Source organism: Poecilia reticulata, chromosome 20, assembly GCF_904066995.2.
Source record: "Poecilia reticulata chromosome 20, P_reticulata-male-v2, whole genome shotgun sequence".
Lineage (NCBI taxonomy): Eukaryota > Metazoa > Chordata > Actinopteri > Cyprinodontiformes > Poeciliidae > Poecilia > Poecilia reticulata.
The window spans coordinates 17696705-17714880 of record NC_088849.1 but is presented as its reverse complement, the minus strand read 5'-3'; the positions used below and the strand labels follow the sequence as shown (position 1 = coordinate 17714880).

General features: G+C 35.9%; 1 protein-coding gene and 1 long non-coding RNA gene across 6 annotated transcripts in view; one reads left to right on the top strand and one right to left on the bottom strand.

The window, feature by feature from the left end:
* rbm33a (RNA binding motif protein 33a) overlaps window positions 1-6050 on the bottom strand; it is a 34862-nt gene extending 28812 nt beyond the window's left edge. For both annotated transcript variants that reach the window (XM_008396747.3, XM_008396748.3), the window contains exons 1-4: window positions 5893-6050; window positions 2183-2261; window positions 1090-1138; window positions 593-666 (exon numbers count right to left, since the gene is read on the bottom strand). In XM_008396747.3, the coding sequence (XP_008394969.1) occupies window positions 593-666; window positions 1090-1138; window positions 2183-2261; window positions 5893-5911 (221 nt within the window). In that variant the 5' untranslated portion in view covers window positions 5912-6050. The remainder of the gene's footprint in view (window positions 1-592; window positions 667-1089; window positions 1139-2182; window positions 2262-5892) is intronic.
* An 18-nt stretch (window positions 6051-6068) lies between these two features.
* LOC103456903 (uncharacterized) overlaps window positions 6069-18176 on the top strand; it is a 59893-nt gene continuing 47785 nt past the window's right edge. For 2 of the 4 annotated variants that reach the window (XR_014085401.1, XR_014085398.1), the window contains exons 1-7: window positions 6069-6157; window positions 8235-8317; window positions 8415-8498; window positions 8635-8722; window positions 8827-8879; window positions 9230-16759; window positions 17323-17394. This is a non-coding gene — a long non-coding RNA (uncharacterized LOC103456903). Of the gene's footprint in view, window positions 6158-7740; window positions 8153-8234; window positions 8318-8414; window positions 8499-8634; window positions 8723-8826; window positions 8880-9229; window positions 16760-17322; window positions 17395-18176 lie in introns of those variants that run through there. The other 2 variants (XR_014085400.1, XR_014085399.1) reach the window with 2 other exon arrangements.

Genomic DNA, 18176 nt, shown 5'->3' with positions numbered 1-18176 from the left:
TAATTGAATAATCAATTAATCGTGATTTACATTTCTCTTCTTTGAATTTGTCCTTCACATCAATGCAGGCTGCCAATCAGCTGAGCATTTTGTAAAGTGTGGAAAACATCATCATACCGTAAACTAATCGCCAAAGCACCTTTATCATATATAACATAAAATAATACTTTTTAAAGTGAATAAAACCGGTGAATAAAGTTAATACATTACATGGAAACATAAGCCAATATTTAATTTTAGTAAAGGGTTTAAAGCAAAATAGATTACTCAGAGCTACAGTCATGACTGAAAAAGTAATAAGGGTGGCATCGTATATATCTTTGAAGAATCTGGGGTGAGATTCTTTCTTTTCTTTAAGAAAAAAATACAAAATGTGAAATAAACTGAAGACAATCTACATAAAAATGTTTTGAATATCTTGAGGGAAATCAGCTGCTTTAATTAGTTGCTACATTGACAAAAATGCCAATTAGATTGATTAAAAAAAAGGCAAAAGAGGCAGGGCTAACGTGTTAGAGAAACAGAATCAAAAACTGATGCCAAATCTGAGCTAAAAAAAATGATCTGGAAACATTATTTTATGGAAATGTACCTCGTGTTCAGGTCGTCATCGTCACTTTGAAGAAGGTCATCATTTAGCTCTTCATCTGACATTTCTGAAGGATTCTAAAACAAAGTAAAAAAAAAAAAAACATCATTCTAATGTGACATTTTCAGCCCATGTTAAAACTGTACCGCCTATGCCTCTTATACGAGTGTGTGTGTTTGTTAAAGGCGTGGGGGCAGGTCACCTCCAACCCCTGAGGATGCTTTATTCCCATGTGGTGAAGGCAATCTGGGCAGGTCAACACTGGCCTTTTTTGTCCACTACATTTCCTCCTGTTTCACATCAACAGTTCCCCCTGCGGAGGAGCCACCTGCTACATGCCCAATCCTCACAACTATTCTCAAGGGTTTCAACAGTAATATTGCCTAATGTTTTGGACGTCATATTCCTGTCGTAAGCACAAAATCAGCTTCAAACTCAATTGTTTTGCTGCTGCAAAAGGAAACAATAACCGACTCCTAAACATTTTTGTTTACGCTTACCTTTTTAGCAGACAGCCAGTCTTCCTCTAACAAATCCTCTTCCAAATCACTGGACAATAAAAAATTAGAGCAGTGTCAAATAAACATGTAAATGGATGGATAATGCAGATAGAATTAAGCCTGCCTTGTCTTTTTTAATACAGAGCATTAGTCATTCTTTAGTATCTTGAAGATTCATGTCATCTTGTAGCCCCAAATGTTACTACATGAGTATAGCGGTGTAAAAACAATTGCCCTTAAACAATTTCTATGTTGGAATTTTAAGTTGTTTCATACTATATAGATAAGTGACTTTTAGATATTTGAAAGGATACAAAAAAATTACTTGACAGCCGGATTTTCAGATAAACTGAAGCTTAAAGGTGAAAATTTTAATAGACAGTTTTTACTGTACCTAAAACCACATTGTCACTCTGGTTGTCAATCTGCAAGATTATATTTTATTCAGAAAAATATACAATGTTTTACAGGACCTTTTACATGACCCTTACAGGAAGTTGAGATTTTATACTCTATTGAGCTATTAGCAAATGACTTAATTCCTTTATTTTTATAAATAGCATTGGGCAACATTTCTTTTTAATATTGCTAAAGATTCCCCTCAAAAAATGAACAAATTTACCATCTGTACAGATCTTTAATGTTTCATAACTATACATATAACAGGTATGTATATTTTGAGGCGTTCTAACATACTTTGAACATTAACTTCTTAGATTAAAAGCACACTTTTAAGTTTCTGTTTGACTAAACAATAATATCAATGCTTTATGTAGCTACACCTTAGTAAATGCAGCAAACAAGCTCATGCATCACCATAGCAGAGGAATTGTTTACTTCTATGAATCGTAATCACTGGAGTCCCTCTACTAAACACTGCTGCAGAAAAATCAACTGCTATAAAGCAGGAATGGTAGGTAAATAACATTTAACAGCAAGTATGCTTGCAACACAAAACAAGTTTAATGTTTGAAGGCTCATTTTGCAGCACATTTCATTGGTAATATTCAAAGTCTCATATATTTTAAGACCATTTTGGCTCCCAACAAAGTCACAGGTATGAAAGGAAGATCATTTTGACGTGAGGTTTTACCTCTCCAGAGCATCTTCTCCACCTCTTCTTCTGCGGGAACGCTCGGCACCAGGTTTGTCATACTCATCAAAGTCAAAGTCTGCAACAGAGAAACAGTTTCTCTTAGAAATATACTACCAATTGCAGTTCTGTAGTAAAACATATCATCTTTAATACCAGTTTAAATATTTAATTGTTCATGGATAACAATAGTATTTTCTCATTTAATAATTCAAGTGAGCTACTTTAGTATCAAGGAACAAAAAGGGACAAGATTTTATGTGAAAGCTTCAATGAATCAACAAATCAGCAACAGCTCATAAAATACATAATCTGCAAACAATCTTGTGTAGACATATAAGATTACTAGCAATTAATTAAAACAAAATGCAGTTGCATGATTATTGTCAAGCACTGCAACTTAAGATATTGTCTATTAATACTCAATATCTAAGAATAGTAGAGTTCAGCAACTCCAAACTTTGTCAACACCAACATTGATAATATTATCCTGATAACGAAAACTTCAAGAAACAATCTATAACTTTTGATGTTAACTTAACATTTACGAACATGGCCATAAAAACTGAACCGCTGTAGGCACAAGGCATAACAAAGAGCTACAAAGTTAAGGGCCAGCTATTAGAAATCCAAAGCAAGATTGGCCATTCTTTCTTCACAGCAACTGGTCCAGGAGGATTTTTGTGCTATGTGATGAAATTTCTACCCTGTGAATAACATTTACAAGTGCAGAAGTGTTCTTAGCTAATGTGTTTTTAGCTACTTAATACCAAACTTTAATTAGCTTACACTTCTGTGTATGAGCACCCTTGAAGCAGCTTTTAATATATGCCCCAAAGACATTTGGAAGAAAGAGGAAAGAGAAATGAGAGAGGAAACTTAAAAAAAATAGGTTAATGAGATGGGGACAAGTTTCACCACAGTACTTCAGCACGTATCCTAAATGTACTTTTAAGTTTAACTTTTTAGGTTAGTTCAAGACTTTATTTAATTCTCTGTCTGTCTGAATCATGAAAAGTTGCTCACTGATCTTGATGGAAAGTACGTTTTAGGTTCAACCATGAAGTTTTTAAAACTGCAACTATGGCAAGCAGTCACATGCAGGTTGACTTAACATTGGTACATCTGAGCATTACAGATGTACCAATGCTGTAGTAAACACATATTAATTTACTAAGAACAAAACTTGACAACATTTTTTTTTTATTCTAGGTGTGGAAGTTACAGCGCATACATTTTTCAATTTGTAGCAGAAAAATTAAAAAAAATTGAAAACAACAGCACAAAAAAAAGGTCAGAAGACTGCAAGTAGCATAACTTAAAAATGTTATTAATACTGTGCATCTGGGATCACTTAAAAATAATAATAAAAACAAAATGTTTCAATGTGCAAACCTCAATGAATAAGAAGAATGCAGACTATGTTACATCAGACTTTCGCCTTATTTAAAAACTCAAAACTAAAATGTAGAATGGGAACACCAACAACTGGGTGCACCCTTAATACATGCAGAGATTTTCAGGTTTATAAATATATTCAGAATCTGTATACTTTTTTTTTTTAAATAGCATCTGTAAAAGATTCCTTCCCTACATGAGTTGAGTTCTTGTTCTAAAAGCATAATACAATTTGAAAAACGTAATTTAAAATAAAATAGCATAAACATTATTCATTCACTAAATAGGCAGGACCGGCACAGAAATATATCCTTTAAAATTCTGAGACTATTCTCTAGTATTTACTGATGTTTGGGAATGAGTTCTTGCATTATTATGCCATTATCATTATTTTACTTGAAAATGTTCTCAAAATGACAATATTATTATTTATCACAATAACTTCTGAGACAATTTGTCATCAAGCAAAAGTTGTTATTGTGACAAGCCTTTTTGTTAATGTCTTCAAGATAAGATTTTTATATACATTTCCTCAGCATTCGGTCGGATTGCATTAGAACCGACTTCTCACAATAGTTTGCTGGACTTGTGGTCCATTCCTCCTGACAGAACTGCTGGAACTGAGTCACATTTGTAGACGAAACCACTTACACACACCTTTTCAAATCTGCCCTGAACTTCTCTATAGGCTAGAGATCAGGACTTTGCGATGGCTATGCCAAATTGACTTTGTTGTCCGTAAGTCACACGTCAATTTGGAAGATCAATCTGAAAAAAGAGTTTTAACTTCCTGACTGATGTCTTCACATGTTGCTTCAACACTTCCACATGACATTATTTCCTAATGCAATCTATTTTATAGAGTGCACCAGTTCCTCCTGAAGCAACCCCATACTTCGCAGATGGATTGGTGTTCCTAGGCTTACAAGCATCCGATTTTATCCTACAAGTGTACAACCGAACAGTTCCACTTTGGAATAATCAGGCCACAGGACATGTCTCCAAAATAAAGGTGTTTGTCCCCATGCTCATTCGCAAACTGAAATCTGATATTTTATGTTTCCTTCCTAAAATTTCAAAAAAGAAGACAGCGTGTTCCAGGTGTTAAAACTTAAAATATATCCACGGATCGGCCTCCAATTATCTCACCTGTGTCAGTTAACCTGGCAGAATTTTTCAAAACCATGGTATCTACATCTGGGCTTTTTCTCATTTAAATAGACATTAATCATTCTGTATATAAACCTCTGATTTTGAAGACACTAATAAGGCGTATTCTCTCTGTCATTATTGCGCATTTACCAAAAAGAAAAAAATAAAACTCTTTTATGCTGTACTACACCATTACCCTAAAATAGAGGTACTTACCAAAACAACCCTCAATCACATACACAAACAGTAATGAGATGTAAATAGTACTGGAAACAACACTGTGCATTCCTTGTAATAAAGTAAAATTTCACCACTCAGTAAGTTTTTTTTTGCCTTTATGGTTTTGAAATGTCAAGCTTAATACATAATTTAACTAATTCATTCATTTAAAAATACTGTATAATCTGTCTGCAATTATTAATGCATCTATATGCGCACAGTAATGTTATTTTAGGTGAGCTAAGAACTACACTGGTTTTAAATCTAAAGTGCTTTGAGGACTCTAATGGCCTCAATAATCTAAAACCAAGTAAACGCATCAAGCCTCGAGTAAAAACACTCCGTATATTGTGTCACAGATGGTAGTACCCTCTTGCACATGTTTTTAGTTCAACTTTACATACAAAATATAACATTGATTACAAAGCTCTCAGCATGTTATATGTCCCATTGCACTTCAAATCAATGGTTGTAAACCAACATTGTGAAAGTAAAGCTAGCTGTCGTACGATATTAAAAGCGGGCTACACATTAAACGAAAACAGGCCAACTACATAACACCAAATAAATAACAGTAATATAAATGTAAAACCACTAAACATCAGCTTACTTTGGGGTTAAATTTGTGCACCAATTTAGAAGCTAGCTTGCGTGCTAGCTTGCGTGTTTGCGTGCTAGCTTGCGTGTAATCGTTTCGTTCTTATAGATGCAACGTGATTGAAGTAGTTTATTAAATTGATTATTATCACGTTTACAAAATTAGCTGTGCTATATTGTTATTGTCGTTGTTAACATTTTTGATGTTTTACATTCCGTCGCAGGTCTACAACACGGCCTACAACCTTGGCTGCAGCCTCCTTAAAAGCTGCCATGAGCATTAGCTAGCCATGTTAGCTTACAGCTAACTTAGCATTTTTAGGTCAAGAAAAAAGAATACTCACCCTGAGCGTCGGCTGCCATTGTACAAAACCCAAACGCTTAATGTTTACAGAAGCAGTGGGTGCATTTAATACTCAGAACGTCAACATTATGATAGCTAAAAACTGAGTAGTATGCAATAGCGTCTATACAGTAGCAGTCTCTCCCCACGACGACGGTACAAACATGGCAGAGAGAGGTTTGCGGCGATGATGCATTGGGGGTGGAGAGACAAGCAGGTCCTTCGATCTTTTTTGCTGCATAGACCCACTGGATGCTCTTCTAACGGTAATAAGAACACGTTGCACTACTGCCTTAGGACGGATGCACAATTTATTTTTAATTCACTACTATTAAAGCCCATATGTGTGAACTGTTTAGAATGACCAAGAAACTCAGAGGCGTTGCAATGATATGAAGACATTGGGTGCTCAAGCCACCTTATGTGTTTGTTTATTTATTTAGATTAATATTTTCAGAAGAATTCATACTTCTTGAGCTTATCAAGACTTATAATGCTTGCTGGGATATTATGTCATTGGTCAAAACAGTGAATTGATGGGAGATGACACAAGGTTTTCAACATTTTCTACCAATAGAAGTCTGAAACGTGTGGTGTGCATATTTATTCAGCCACCTCTATTAAAGTACTATAAGATTAAAAGCTTTAATCTTATACTTGTAAATGAAATCCAGAACAGCTAATTGCCATTGGCATTACCCTATTTACATTCTATACACACATTCCATTTAAAGAAAAGTGGGCTGAAGAAAATCACTGGTGAAACAAAACTTGGCTTTCAACGCCACTCTTCACAGGCATTTTACCCGCAGATTTTAAATTAATCCCTGGTTCGACAGACCTGAATTAAATTGAATAGACTCCTGCAAATGACCTAATTATTTAGAATTATTCAAAATAATTTAAAATCTTGAAACAGGACGAAAAATGGGATTTTCGACAGCTATGGACACCTTGTTCTGCCGTGCACATGGAGATTGAAGGCTTTCAGCAAGAGGTTTTTGTCAGAGTCGAACACTACCAAAAATCATCAAAAACGCTGTGTGTTCCTGTTCCCCTATCACCCCCCTCCCCTTGTGCCTAGCAGAGGTTTTTGTATTTAAATGAAGTTGCTGAGTGCCATGCAAATGCAAATCAACTGTTGAGTACCACCTTTTGACTCTTATTCATTTTGTAGCTAACTCTTTTTACCTTCTGTTCACCATAAAGAAGTGTTTGCAAAAAGAATATTAAAAACAATCTATCATATCCATTAAAATATTACATGTGTGTTAGGAGCACTGAAAAACTTAGTTTTGGTTGAATTGATGATATAAAAGAAGAATATGCATGATTACATACAATAGACTTTTGTGAAACGTGATCTTACTTTGACATTCCTCCTATCTGAAGATTTTATCTTGTGTTGGGAGGAATTGCACAACTTAATCAAACATAATAATAAAAACCATGTTCCAGAGTGGTTCATTGTACATAAAGTATTTTTGTGAATAATATTCAAACTAATGTTAATGTTCACTGATTGCTTTAAAGACCCAGAGTCATGCTATATTGGAGTGGTAGTGGTCATTCCACATCACAATACAGGACTTAAGAAACTACAGATTTTTCAGTATTCAGTTGCTTAACTCTCAAGTTTAAATTGAAGAACAAAATGGTTGAAAGTTTGTGATACCTTCTGATAGAGTATAAACATTTGTATTCTTTTTTTAAAGTTTTGTTAGTTAAGCACTAAATATAACTCACGGATTATGAATCATATTCTGTATATACTAAAAAGAAGACAGCTCAAAGTAGAATTGAGTAAGTAAACATATATACAAATAAAAACATTTTAGCAATTAATTATAATAAAAATAAAATATACTGTCACGTAACTTTTGAAAAAATAACTTTTAGAATGTATTTTTTTTCTGTCAACTTTCATTTAACACTCCAGTCCAGTTGGTGGCAGTAATGCGCTTTCATAGTCGGTCAAGCAGCCGCCATTAAACTCCAGAGGAAGATTTGCACTGGCGGTAACGAGTGCTAACTGCCTATACCCAACATGAACGAAAATACCTGTGCGTTGTGTGAAATGGTGGAAAAAGTCCTATTTCACGGAGTTATCTTTTCAGTATCGTTTTGATATTAAGCAATGTTCCGGCGGAAAACACGGTGAGAAAGCTTTTATAAATAGCACGTGGAGCGAGGCGAGTTGCTTTGTTTGTTTCTTACAGAAAGCGGTCTGTCGTTTTCTTAATGCCGAAACGAAGTGTCGGGTGAGATTTTGTATTGTAATCTCTATTACATGTGATGTTCTGAGCTCTTAAAAATACTCTCATCTTCTTTGATTTTTTTCAGACCTGAAAAATGGCCAAGCCGTACCAGCCAGACCTCACACCATGGTGCTGAGGAACTCGTCCACCAGGACGAAGAGAAATTCAGTAAGTTATGATTTCACATTTAGTGAATAGTGAACACTCGCATATTTGTAAGGAAAATTGATCTTCCCGTTATTTTATTTATTTTGTTGTAACGCAGTACAGCAAGGCAGAGCGTGGAACGCATTAAAGATCTTCAAAATGGCGGACGGAGGACGGATCTGAGGACGAAGTCATGAAGCCGGTATGTATAATCACTGCTTTGATTCCCGACTGTATAATGGTTGGTTGAGAATAATTTTAACTTATTTACTTATGTATTTTTGAGAAAGCGATATATTTGCTACAATATTTTTTTAATTTTACATTTATTTCCACAGACTCCACAGAATGGGAGTCACATTTGTGTCAATCAGACTCTTCAGGAACGTTCTAATGTCCGTGATGAGGACAGAGATGCAACTGTGTGTGAGTATTATTTTAGAATGTTGATGATGTTTTATGCTTCAATATTGTTTATGTACATAATGTAATTATGCTATGTATTGACAATGCACAAAAATGTTTTCCAGCTGCATCCAAGACCTACTTCCAGTCATCCAGATGTAGCTAAAGAAAGAAGCAGGTAAGATTTATTACTAATCTAGAGATGTTAGAATTCCTTGAATGATTAAAGTACTGTGATTTATTAAAATCCATCAAAGCAAATTATCTGCCTCCGAGTTTAACTATGTTTTACTATTTATTACCAACTGCTTTCAATTCTTTTTTTCTTCCAATTGCTTCCAAGTGTTTTCTCTTTTTTATTAAAGTTTTTATTTTTTGTAAGAATGTATTAATGCGTTTTTTTGTTTGTTTGTTTTAATGTCTTAAGTGAGCAAACTAAACTGGAAGTTGCCAAACAATTTCACTGTAGTTTCATAATGACTAAAAAATGCCTGTAGCTCATAATGATTGTCTGTTCTGTATTAACAGCTGATGGAGGAAGGCAGAAAGTACTGGCAGCAGAGAAGGTGGCATTCTGGAAGGATGGCAGCTATGAGGCGGTGTCAAGATGATGGACTGTGGTGAGGATGGACCCCAAGTTCCTCCAACCAGGAGCTCAGTGACATCAGGACTACAAGACAGAAAGAGACGTCAGGTTCACGCTACAGGAGAGATGTTGGGCCTGTCCTGAACGCAGCATAATGTTCATGTTTGGACAAAAAACACTGCCAGATGGTCCAGAAATGGACAAGAATTTATGTCTTATTTTGTGTGCAAACAGTAAAAAAAAAAAAAAAAAAAAAAAATGAAATAAAGAAAAAAAAACTTCTGTCTCTTTTATGTTCCTCATATATGAACATGTTGCGTATAAGCAATATCAAATGAATATATTTTAATACAGCATTTGTTTTTAATATATAGTTTTAAAATGCAGCATTAAAAATTCTAAAGATTGGGGCGGGGTTTATTTATAAAGACATAAGTGCTATCCAATGGGCACACATCAACCAACCAATCATGTCAATGATAAACTCTAATGTCATTGTTTTTCATCCAATGACTGAGAATCCTCATGGATCTGCTGAAGCGCCTTTGCATATGCTAGACTATTCGTATGCTAAGTAGAGTCGTTAACACCTCTCAAACTGCCTCATCCTGAGCACATCATCCACACAGTGACGCATGGTGGTGGTATGCTGCTATGTTTGAGACTGAAACTAAACCAAATAAATAATCTATAAAGAGACTCGAAACGTTTTGTCTGATGCTTTCCATCTAATCTGATTGAATTTAAGATGTTTTTCAAGGAAGAATCATCTATTTCAGTTTCAAGATGTGCAAAGTTGGCAGGAATATACCCATAAAAATGTCATTCTTTCATTTCACCATTAGGTTTTACATTATGTTGCTCTATGACAAAAATCAAATTGATAAAATACATAATTTGGTTGTAATGTGACAAAATGGATACAGATGTTAAAATTATGAATGTTTTTGCAGGAGATTAAGAGAGATGGCCAGTTGCAAATTCATGACTACAAAATAGGGAGAAGAACCCTCAGAAGACCAAGAACTTCCTGGAGAACTTTATACCCCGGCTGATCGAAACACCTTGGGATCCAACAGGATAAACTGGATGGGATTGCTGTAAATGGAATTCTCGGTTTCCCTCTTCGTCCTGTTCCCTCAGCAACCCAACTTCAGATAAGTCAAAGAGAATCAATGAAAACCAGTAATTTAATGAAAAAGCTTGACTTTATTAAATTTATTATAATTAAGCATTTAAATCAAACAAACTCTATGATGTGCTATTATCGAATGGGTTATTCTATTAAAAACAACACATTTTATTCTTTTAATTTATTCTTACTCGTATAAATTATTTTATAAGCTGTTCTCAAACTAACATTAAATACACCAATAAATCATGCTGGTCATAATACTCAACCATTCACACATATATAATATATATTTTTTTGTTTTCTATGCAACTTAATCCAGCAAATAAATGCAACCTAGAATAATGAAAAAAGATGTATCTTGATGGTGAGAGACTAGTTTTGTTGTGCTTCACAGAGTGTTTTTGTCTCCTTTTCGAAATTGCTGTCACTGGCAGAAATGAGAAATGCTTACAATCCTGACATTATCAAGAACCAAAAAACACCAAGAAATAAGATCATCCTTAACTCCTGTGGATAGAAATGTAACACCTCACACAGGACCGGGGGAAAGATAAAGTCTGGTCCGGCCAGCTCACAATTTGAAAGAGTTGCATCAGTGTGCCCATCGTTCTTTATTACTGAAACATCTGAGTTTCCCTAAATAATTTGTACGAGTTTTGTAAACATGGAGTGTCTTTTGGGGTTTCCATGTTTTATGATGCTATCTATATACTGAGGGACAAGAACACACTAGGAGAAGCTGAAAGAAGAGCAGGATCTGTCTGCAGAATAGTATACTATTTATCTATAAAATATAAGATGTATGCACATGAATAATACATAGAAAAAATGATGGTTTTATTAAGCTTTGCAGTCTCACTGCTGTGAACACAAACAACATGAACACCCTATGGCCATATAGGCCCTTTTGAAGTATTCATACCCTTGAGCTTTTACCACACTTTTCCATGTTGCAACCACATTGTCAGCATATTCTTGTATGGCTTTGTGTGATAGACCAACATAAGGTAATTTGGATAATAGTGAAGAGAAAGCAGTATTAGCTTTTATCATGTCGGACAGAAATGTTACATTTTGTCTCATCTCCAGAAGTCCTAATTTCATACGGTTGCTGTGGATGTACCTTGCATGGCTTGTGGCAAATTGCAAATAACACATTTTAAGGCTTTCTTTCAACAATCACTGTCTTGCCTCCTCAGTGAGACCAGATTTGCACTCTCCCTGTCAGTTTAGATGTGGACTTTTCTTGGTGCCAAGCTCTTTCCATTTCCTGGTAATGAACTTAACCTTTCAAATGCACACCACATTTTTACAGACTTTTTTTTATTTGTGACTAGCATTTCAAAGCGACTTATTATTATTATTATCCCACCTCAGAAGTGAAACTGCGTTTGGTTGGTCTGTAACAATTACCAATGTGTCTTTGACGTTTGCGGCTGTAACAAGATAAAATGTGATAGTTTTGCAAGGCACTGTAAAAGGTCTGTATGATTAAAAAGTCAAAAAACACCTAAAAGCACTCTACAGTCACAATTGAAGTTGAGCGAAACCCCTAGCCTAAGTGCCTAAAGCCTTTCCATTTGACCTCTCTAATGCCTCGTGTGTCACGCACAACAGGAATGATAATTATGGGCCGGAAGCGATAATCGAGCCTCTACACAGAGTTTATAAGCATTTAGTGACTAAATATCGGATTGCACAGTAATGACTAAAGGTCTGTAAACATCTTTTATATATGATATCCCTTAATTGGAAAAAGACTGTACTGTCTGCAAGTCCATAAAGTATCAGGTCTGTAGGTTTGCTCTGCTAAATTAAGGAGATTATAATTGTTTTTCAGTAATTCCAGGTAAATTTAGTTTAAGGACACTAAACTTCTGATATGCTGTATAAAAAAACATAATCTATCCAATGCCTTTTTCATATTTTCACAGAAGCAATGTTAGTGCTACAGTCTACTCAGTATCGTTATGTACCATGTTTCAACTGAAACAAGCTGCACTGATAAAAAAAAATATCGCCAAAGAAACATAATACCAAAGCAAATGCATCAGAGATTGAAAGTTTCTCTGGCATTCAGCTGTGTTGTGTACCGAGACAAATATCTCATGTTTTAGTCAGTAAAATAACTCAGAATGGTTTTGTTAGATTTAGATACACTAATATATACAAGATAATTAGGAAAACTTATTTCTACAGATAGATCCCTGTTGGATCTATCCAGTGAAGTGATGTTTTCAGAGACCCTAAAATGGTGTTAATCGAATATTAATAGTGTTTCAACTGACTCCTTAATAACCAACACATTTGTTCTGTAAAAAGAGTCAAACTCTTGACTTTATCAACTGGAAAAAATATATGTACTTCCATTAGAAGTCAAATACTCAGTTTTCTCCACAGCAAATTATTATTATTATTTTATCCCATGTCAGAGTGACTAAATCTAACCAGTTGGATTTAATCGCATAAGCCTATGCAATTAGTAATCATTCAAATCACCTGTAAAAGATGTAAAAAGTGAAATGTAAAACCTGTTGTCACAGCTTCTAGTCATTAAAGACTTGACTTCTGTGCTCATTATACTGTTGGCCCCATCATGGACATTTACTTCAGAACTGTGAAGTTCTGAAGTAAATGTCTTGTGGGAGTGTTCGGGTGCAGAAGGAACTAATGCACTTCACAAAATAGAAAGGATGATTACAAAATAACATTTTGTGGAAATAAATGTAAAGGCATAAGCCAGGAATGTAAAACTTTGGGTCAAATGGCCCTTCCACAATGGCAGCGACCCAAAGATAAATTCGTTGCTAAGAGTCTTCTGAACCACAATATCAATATTTGGGAGGAGACACCAAAAAGCCCAGATCTCAGTCCTGGTGAAAATGTGGGAACAAATGAGAAATTGGCTAAAATTCCAGCAAACTGCTAGGATGAGTAACTCAAAACCCAACATATTTCTTCCAGGTTTTGCTGTTTTAGATGCAGTTTTACCAAGAAATTTGGGTAAACTTGAAGTGGAAGAAAGTGAAAAAAAAAATCATTCTGGTAGTCAAAAAGTAAAAATGATTTTGGTACGCCTAACTGGCTTAAAATTGGAAAAGCTTTCCTGTCACACGTTAACAAAACAACATGTTTTTTATGCATTTTGTGGAAAATGATTTGAAATGGGTCTATAATACTCTCTGAAAATTAGCTGCAAGTGTAAAATGATATTTTCTTAGTTTTCAGTCACATTATGCTAATTAAATAAGCCAACTTTTTTACCCCCATGTCTTTTCTTGTCTGACAGCTTGAAACCGTTTTTCAATCAGCAAACGTTTCCCCCTTTTGTGTGCCATTCTGGGAGTCAAAATTGTGGTCTGAGTCTGCCATTGGCTTTTGCAGCCAAATTCTAACCCCCAAATTCCTCTGGGCTGACAAACGTCAACAAAGGCCCTGAGAGAGACCAAAGAGAGGTGAGCAGTGAACTTGAACTGAAGCCTTATTGTATCGGCTCATTATAGGGTCCTGCAGCGAGGAAGAGGCTATTTTGTTGCGCCACAAGACCAATATCTAAAAAGGCAGGGCAATGGAGAGGATCACCCACAAGACTTTTAATTTGAGAAGGTATTAAGGGACTTCCCTGAAAAAAACCCCAAAAAAAATCAGTCTGAATATTAATAGACTGGTTGAACTGAACACATTTTCTTTTCTTTCAAACATTAAGATACAGTTATTCCACACAGATAGATATTGCGGACAAAAACAATAACAAAGGCAACAAAGGTCAGGAGTTGTTTCATTTTTGTGGCATAAGAAATGTACTCCACTAGCTAATACTTTAAATTTTGCAGGTGCAATTCATATTGCACATCCTAAAACATCTGTTTTCAGAGCTGTAAAAGATATTTCTATGCCCCCTGGATTTTCTTTCCCAGGAATTTTGATTTTACTTCCAACTAGATTTGAAAAGGAGGAGCTGTCACTCTCTATTATGGTAACCTCAATGATTTCGTGCTCTGTCCAAATCCAGTGGTTTTCCATAACAATGCAAATTAAAGGGCACAAAGCTGAAGGAGACAAGACTTGCTATTTCCCATCCGAAGGACAGAGGCTTCTTTACAACAAACTTGTCTGTACGCCTTGTGTAGACTTTGACAGAATTTATATGCCGACTTGGAAGTTGCTTTGTGCGACACAAAAGTTTTTGATGTCAATTCTTGAGGATCAGCAGCTGTCCTGAGAAAAAGTGGTACTAGCGCTGAGGAATGGGACTGGAATGTTCCTGCAAGAGATTAATTTTGTGAATGAAACCGTTTGGGGAGCTGCTTATCTAAATGGGTAGAAGTTAAAGGTTACCCCACTAGCATAAATGGAAAATTTGAACTCTGTGAACTTTGCAGAAAGTATTGCTAAACCTATCTATCAATATATCTTATCTTATCTTATCTTATCTTATCTTATCTTATCTTATCTTATCTTATCTTATCTTATCTTATCTTATCTTATCTTATCTTATCTTATCTTATCTTATCTTATCTTATCTTATCTTATCTCATCTCATCTTATCTGTGTTATGGAAGGAAATGTTTATAAATAAAAATCTGAAAGATGTGATGTGCACACTACTGCCTTCAGAGTCACTCAGTTAAAAGTATAAACCATCTGTCCTGAGAATGTCTCAGAACTTTGTTCGAGAACATTAGAGATCAAACAACATCAGGAAGACAAAAAAAGAACAAAAGCAACAGAAAAACAGCATGCATATCAGAGAAAAGGTTGTGGAGAAGTTGACTAGGATTGGGTTGTAAAACTATATCCCAAACTTTGAACATCTCCTGGACAAGGGCACAAAACCAAACCAAGACAGAAACAAAGAACGAATCTGTGGTTTCTGAAAAACATGGATATTCGGTGAGAGGCAGGACCAGTTTACTTAGATGAACAGAGAGAGATGCACATCAGAAGGAATTTAGAAGGCCTTTGATGTGCCCAAAATATATGTTTCAACCCTGTACAACCATTACATTTCCGCTCATTCTAATCTGCAGAATTTACTCCTAATTTAGCCTCAGACAAACTCTGCACAGTTCTTGAAATGTGTTGTTGCCACATTAGGATCACAGACATCAAACTAATTTGTTACTAGTTACTTTTTTGTGATGGACCCACATAAAGTAGTTCATACTTGTGAGTTGGAAGGTAAATGATTCAAAGTTTTCAGTTGTCTTTTGCAAATGGAAATGCAAAAAAGTGGGATGAGCATCACTCATCATAAAAATGGAAAAAGTACAAACTTTAAACATACCACAACAAGGACTTTGGTAACAGAGATCCACAATTTAGAGGGGACAACCTGTCAAAACAACAATTATGATTTAGGCTCTCCATAAATCTGGCTTTTATGGAAGAGTGCTGAGAAGAAAACCACTGTAGAATGCCATAAGAGTCAGTGTTTGCCACAAGCCAAGACACACCAAACATATTGAAGAAAGTGCTCTGGCTTGATGAGACAATAGCCTACCTTAAATTCTTGATTGAACTACAAGCAAAATACTGTGTTTTGCAGAAAAGATTTAAATATTTCTTTTTTTTTTTTAAATGGAGAAACTGTTCTTGTCCTTTTTACTATGTCATATTGGTGTTGGTCTATCGTGTAAATGCCAATTCGCGTTTAAAAATTCAAGGGTTGTGAAAACTTTCGTAAGGCGCTTTGTCTGTCTTTCTAGCGTAATGAAATTAATTCTATAAAGATGGCTTTGTTAATTAAACATGATATCATTTCTCTGTAACACATTCAGTCATGCACCCACTCCCCTTTTCCCAGAGTGAATAAGCTGCAGTCAGTGACCCAGATCTATGTGCAATGAACTGCTTGACTCAGACTGTTGTTTTATTCAGCGCACTCACTGTCAACAGACGGGCGAGGAGGAGGATGAAGGGCGGGACGTCACGCTGATATCCAATTCTGATTGGCTCCCCATCTCATAACCCTTATCGCTATTGGCCGCGCGGGGTGTCCTTTCGGGGAAGATCTGTCATCGCCGCCGTTTCCCGCGCCATTCGCGTGCACGCGCGTGAGAGGGGACCAGGCACGCAACCGTTAGGAGACTGTCTGGAGTCTGTCTCAAATTGATAAATTTGGAAATGGAGTTTTACGGGTCTCTGTGCATCTACAAGGAAGCCGCCTGCTGGGAAATTTGGATCTTTGCGCTCCTCCTCAGACGTCGCTTCGCCTTGAGTCGCCACGCATTGACGAAATGTTTATTTTTCTTCTTTAGAAAACAAAAAACCCAAAGTTTTTTTCCCCCCCTCTCTTCTGCAGTCCATCAGCAGGCAGACAGCTCCTTGTGCCCAGGTAGGTTAAGGCAAACCCTGGAGTGCAAGCAGCCTAACAGAGCGGGTGCTGCAGCATTACAGCAGTGCTTTTCGTATTTTTTTTAGCGCTTTTTCTCCAACATCTTCCTCTGCTTACATACGCAACAGAGTGGGAGAAGAGATAGTCCCATTCATTTGTGCTGTTAAAAAAAATCATTCGCACCGCACTCGCGTTCGTATTATTTTGTGCAACTCATGCCAGACAATAGAGGTGTTGTTGTGGGGACTTGACCTCATTCACACACTACTTCAGGAAGATGCGCAGGTGACGCACCTTTGCTGACGCGAGGCTTTTTGATTAACTCCACGCGCTCTCGAGCTCTGTGTTTACTCAGCAGTCACCTGAGGGGCACAACCTGGCTTCAGTGCGTTTACTTTAACCCTTTCAGCCACAGCACCAAGCACTGGGGATTTTGTCTTTTCCCCCCCGAAAAAGCTGTATTCTATTTATCCTACGCAACATGCACCTAAATTGTTACATCATGATGAATTATGAACTCTATGCAATGCTTCCCTTTATTGTGTCTGTTTTATGCTCTGCAGGGAGTTGTTCCTCACCCATGGAGTTCAAGATGAGTGCATCATGCACGAGGCAGCCTATAAAAGCACATAAAGGTTTGTTTTGGCACATAAATGTTTTGGCACTTAGGGATAGATATTTTTCTCCCATAGATAGATAGATATTATGAAAGAATTAAATTATGTGTTATTGTTTAATTGGATCTAAGTTATTAAATTCCACATTACTGCCCTTGAAAGGTATCATTGCTAATGAAACTGAATCCAACTGGTCAAATTTATCACTAGCATGGGGAATGTGAATTAATTGTTATGATGTTTCAGACATGTGATAATGCAGTAATAATTGCAATTCAATATGTTGAGCAGCTCTAATACATTGTTGCTTAGAAATTTGGCCTAAGCTACACAAGGCCTTTAACACTTAAATAATAAATGCACCATATTTTGGTGCATTTGTTATTGCACCAAAATATGGTGCAATAACATCTTTTGGTTATTGCACCAAAATATGTATCGGAACTTTTAGTCTTCCTTACTATATTTATTGTTTATCTCCCAAAAACTTCCCTATAAGTTCTCTCATTCATCCCGAGATTTTACCGTCATTTTAGCGTCAAAGTACAATAATCTTTAAAACATGGATTTTATGTAGGACTAAGTTAGATAAGATTAAACACTCAAAGTCCACAATGACAACCAAAACTAATATTTGGAGCATTAAGTTAAAAAAAAATTTAAATTATAAAGTTGTGAGTTTGCTGAAACCTGGAAAGCCTAGAAGGCATGTAACCTCACCAAGTTTAAACGATGCGCTTGATGGTCTTCATTATTTACCATAAATATGTACATTTAAAAAAAAAAAAACTTTAAATCAT